The 4,331-nt window shown below is 39.9% G+C and overlaps 1 protein-coding gene across 2 annotated transcripts; it reads left to right on the forward strand.

Annotated features, from left to right (window-relative positions):
* On the forward strand, positions 1-1,907 carry LOC144535542 (glutathione-specific gamma-glutamylcyclotransferase 1-like). Of its 2 annotated transcripts, none has more exons than XM_078278077.1 (3): positions 1-314; positions 453-488; positions 1,076-1,907. In XM_078278077.1, the coding sequence occupies exons 1-3, from the start codon at positions 141-143 to the stop codon at positions 1,493-1,495; spliced, it is 630 nt and encodes a 209-aa protein (XP_078134203.1). In that variant the 5' UTR covers positions 1-140; the 3' UTR covers positions 1,496-1,907. The 2 variants fall into 2 exon arrangements, with proteins under 2 accessions (XP_078134203.1, XP_078134204.1); XM_078278078.1 differs by having other exon boundaries at positions 181-314; positions 422-488.
* Positions 1,908-4,331: the final 2,424 nt, after the last annotated feature.

Consider the following 4,331-nt stretch of genomic DNA (forward strand, 5'->3'; position numbering starts at 1 on the left):
CGTGTTTGTATACAGAAGAGAAACCGACAGTATGTACACGTCCAAACGCTGCTTTTGATGGCATTTGAATAGACGCGACGCTTTCGACTAGACTGCATTAAGATTACTGGAAGAATATTTCTGCCTTTTTTACGATAACTATGAAACCTCGGGACGTTATTATCAATGAAATAAGCGACCTGTGGATATTTGGATATGGCTCCTTAGTGTGGAAACCTGATTTTGCATACAAGAGGAGCAAAGTTGGCTGCATTAAAGGATACAAAAGGCGCTTCTGGCATGGAGACGATTTTTATCGAGGGGACAAGGAAAATGTGAGATTCGTAGCCTCTAACATACATTTTCTATTGAATTGCTCTCATATTTTCTGATGAGTTGCTTTTTAGTTTTTTTTCTGTTTATTATGTATTACTTTGTGTAGTCATGTCCTCACTGCCCATTGCTTTCTACAGCCAGGCAGAGTGGCCACACTAGTGGAGGATCAGGAGGTAAGAGCCCAGTCTATTTTGATCATATATACAGCACACAGTAGTGAATCCACTTTCTATATTCCTACCATTACCATTTTATGACAACTGATAACAAAAGTGAGAAATATCATTTAATCCGATCACTATTAGTGAACATAAGCAACTGTCCCAAAGAGCTGGTAGAGACAGTTTTCAAATGTGCAATTTTACAACAGCTAAATACCCACACAAAAAGACCTACCTTACAACCTACCTACCTATGCAATATTTATATAGTTGTATATAATATTACATGCAGTGATTCTGTGAAACAAATACTGGGTAAATCTATAACCGTAACCTTTCCTCAAGAAACCTTATCCTTATATCAGTTTGATACAAGATGCATACTACTACTACAATGATTTATTCTATACAATTATATCATGCATCATTTATATCGAGCTAAAAAGGTACTTTTCCAGCTGTGAATATTCACTAAATCTAGATCAAACTCTCCTTGGGTGTCAAATGAGGTCTTTTATTTGTCATACTTGACATGTATAACATTGTGTACTGTATTATTTATACCATTAACATTCCTCCTCTACTTGTTTTTCCTGCAGGCTTGCACATGGGGAGTAGCCTATGAGGTGACTAACTCCCAGATTGAAGAGTCCCTTCAGTACCTGAACATGAGAGAGGTTGTGTTGGGGGGTTACATAACAGAGATGGTGGAGTTCATCCCTAAGGAGAAGGGTGAGGGTGCTCTGTTGGCCCTCGTCTACATCGCTACTTCTGACAACCCCATCTACCTCGGACCGGCCTCTGACGAGGATATCGCCGCCCAGATTGCCATCTGTAGAGGCAACACGGGCCACAATATTGAATACCTGGTCCGCCTGGCAGAGTTCATGAGGCTCTACTGTCCCGAAGTAGAGGACGAGCACCTCTTCTCTATTGAGGCAGCTGTTCTGAACATTTTCCACCATTGTGGAGGGATCAAACCCCCAGACCAAAAGTCCCTTCTGCTGGGTGCTTCATAAAAGACTACATAAGGCACTCCACATCATAAGAATGTTAATGTTTTTATACTAGGTGAAAGGGAAATGAAGTCCTGCAACCCATGTTTAAGGGTATTGGGTGCTTGAAAGATGACTACCTGAAAAAAAATATAACAGCGGTGACATTTTCTGTGGCTAACAGGTTTAGGTCTTAACATAACCTCAACGAGACCTTTTGATCTTCTTACTTGACATATTTCTACTGTGTAAATTTTAAATGATGTCGGCTTTATTACATACTGTATACAAACTCCAGATTCAGGTGGTGCTGTTAAAACATCACACTAAGAGATGAATACAAAATATCTTACACCTTTGTTGTAAAAGGCTCTCAGAAACAGTTGTATACTTTGTATATTTTTTAAATGTATTCTAATAAAAACACTGAAATCTGCATGAAGTGAATAGTGTTTGTCTGTGGCTTATGCTCACACGAGTCTCCTATAGTTATGTTTACAGTTGAATGCTTGATCGCATGCCTCATGCTCCCACATCACGTGGCCAAGGAATGTACAGCTGGAGCCTCTCATAGGAAATGCTGCATTTTTCCAGACTTGTTAACTGCACAGAATGAGCAGCTTTTGCTATCTTTTGTGCAATTACACTGTATTGTATACATTAATTTACTCTATAAAATGTTTACTCTGGATGTTTTGTGGAGGTCGCGGCTGTTCTTTGCATTTCTTGAGTTCATTCTCACAACCAGCAGGCTATAAAAACATTTTCTTTCATGATGCCAGGATTGCCAGGGTCCTAATCTCTGCCAGGCCAGAGGTGAGTTGATCTTTAAAAACTCCTGTTGTGCCTTCAAATGTTCCTTAAACACATACAACTTTACTATTCTGGAGTTGTCAGTGACAATAAATATGCAGGCAAACATCTGGAATATTTGCATTTGATATAACGGTGATCCTAAATAATGCACTGCTTGTAAGTAATATCAAGTAGTGCTGGAGTTGGTAGGCATCTGTGTATTAAGAGTGCACACAGTCAGCTATAGAAGAAACCACAGACCATGGAAGACTGCATGCATGCTCTTACAGTACAGAGTGGATAGGGGTTGAGCGGGGAGGTGGGTTGGTACAGATAGGGTTTCTTTCCCTTTCTGGACTTTGATCATGTTGCAATAACATGTGCACTTGACACATTTCAGACTTTAAAAAAAGTATTTTCATCCATGGATAAACAAGTAGACATTTTAAGCTGCACAGTTCTGTGTTCAGTTCAGTTCTACTTTCCTAGAAATCAGCCCAAAATTAGGTCAAAGGTTCGAGATGTGAGACAGAGCAGCACAGGAATGTACAGTACAACAAGAGCTCACATTTACAGATCATGTACTGTAAAAAGACATGGACAGAAAGTCTCCTGGTATGGACAGATCACTAATCTGTCATCACATAACTAAAGCATGGTGTCCAGTGGTTGTCCTTTTCCTGGAAACAATGATAAAACGATATATGGGAGAACAGTTTATGGCTCCCATGATGTTGCTAAATCATCACTGAAAAAAATAATACGCCATGTTCTGTACTGTCTGGGACACAGTGTTTTGTTTTCAAACACAATGAGATCACTGAGACAGACAGCGATGAGTCAACAACACGGATGTTTGTTTGTGGATTCCTAGAACATGACATGTCATGTTAACATGTGGTATATGTAGTTCACAACAAAAATATCTGTTGACTCAGTGGATTTGGTGTCTCCTGGACCAAACCCTGCATTGTATTTGTTCTCTCCATGATCATTTGTTTTTGTTTCTTTTGATGTTCAATTATTTTAATTGTAGGAGTTTCTATCACCTCCCCATTGCTCATACTAACAATACTAAAGCTCATGCCATCCACCTACACATATTGGTACAAAACAATGTGGTACAAAAACACATCAACAACAACAGTTCCCACTGTACGGAGAAAACTGCAGTTGCAAAATCTGCCGCTCTTTAAAGGCTATTTTATTGTGTTTATGAAGTCTGAAATAAACATTTATTTATCTATTTGCAATTAAAGCTCAATTTTGCTGGACTAGAGCATTAGGATTTACAACTCACTCTCATTAGTGATACAACAATAAAGATCAGTAAATCAATAAATGCCCCTTGCCACACTGTTAGGGCTCTTTGGAGACATGCAGAGGGAATATGAAACGCTGGGGTCACAAAGTTAGAGGAGACTCACTCACTTAGAGAGGAACAAAACATGTCCACATGACTTTGTCTATTCTTTGTGCATCTGCAGTGAATAGACTATGAAACCACATAAAATAACATAAAAAGTGTATTATATTGACATAACATTTCAATTTACAAAACATATACATACATGGATGCACTGTGCTCCCAATGCAATTTGAACCCCTAATCAATAACATTACCCTTCCTGAGGTCACTTGCTCACCAGGAAAAGATGTCAGCCATTATCCTCTTGAACAGAACGCACATAATACCGCAAAGTGGAGGTTGAGGTCATGTCCTAAGGATGTACGTTTGGCCTATCACAACCCACAATAGTGGTCACACATCCCCAAAAATATTGATGCATTTTGGAGACTCCACCTGCATGCTAATGTGTACCTAGCCTGAACCCTGACTCTTGACCCTGGCTGGGTCAGTGCAGGGCTGAAGGTCCCCCTGGAAGTGTGTTAAAGAGAAAGTGATTGTGCCACTAATGGAGTCCATCCGCTTTAGAGCCATAACCCTCTCATATTAGTAGGTCAACTCTGGCTGCTGAGGGTCACCTCACCAATCACTAGGTTCCTGCCAGTGGACATAAGTGCTGTGTGGTCATGAAGGCCACTTCACCACAAGAGGAAGACC

This window comes from Sander vitreus, chromosome 20 (genome assembly GCF_031162955.1).
Source record: "Sander vitreus isolate 19-12246 chromosome 20, sanVit1, whole genome shotgun sequence".
NCBI lineage: Eukaryota > Metazoa > Chordata > Actinopteri > Perciformes > Percidae > Sander > Sander vitreus.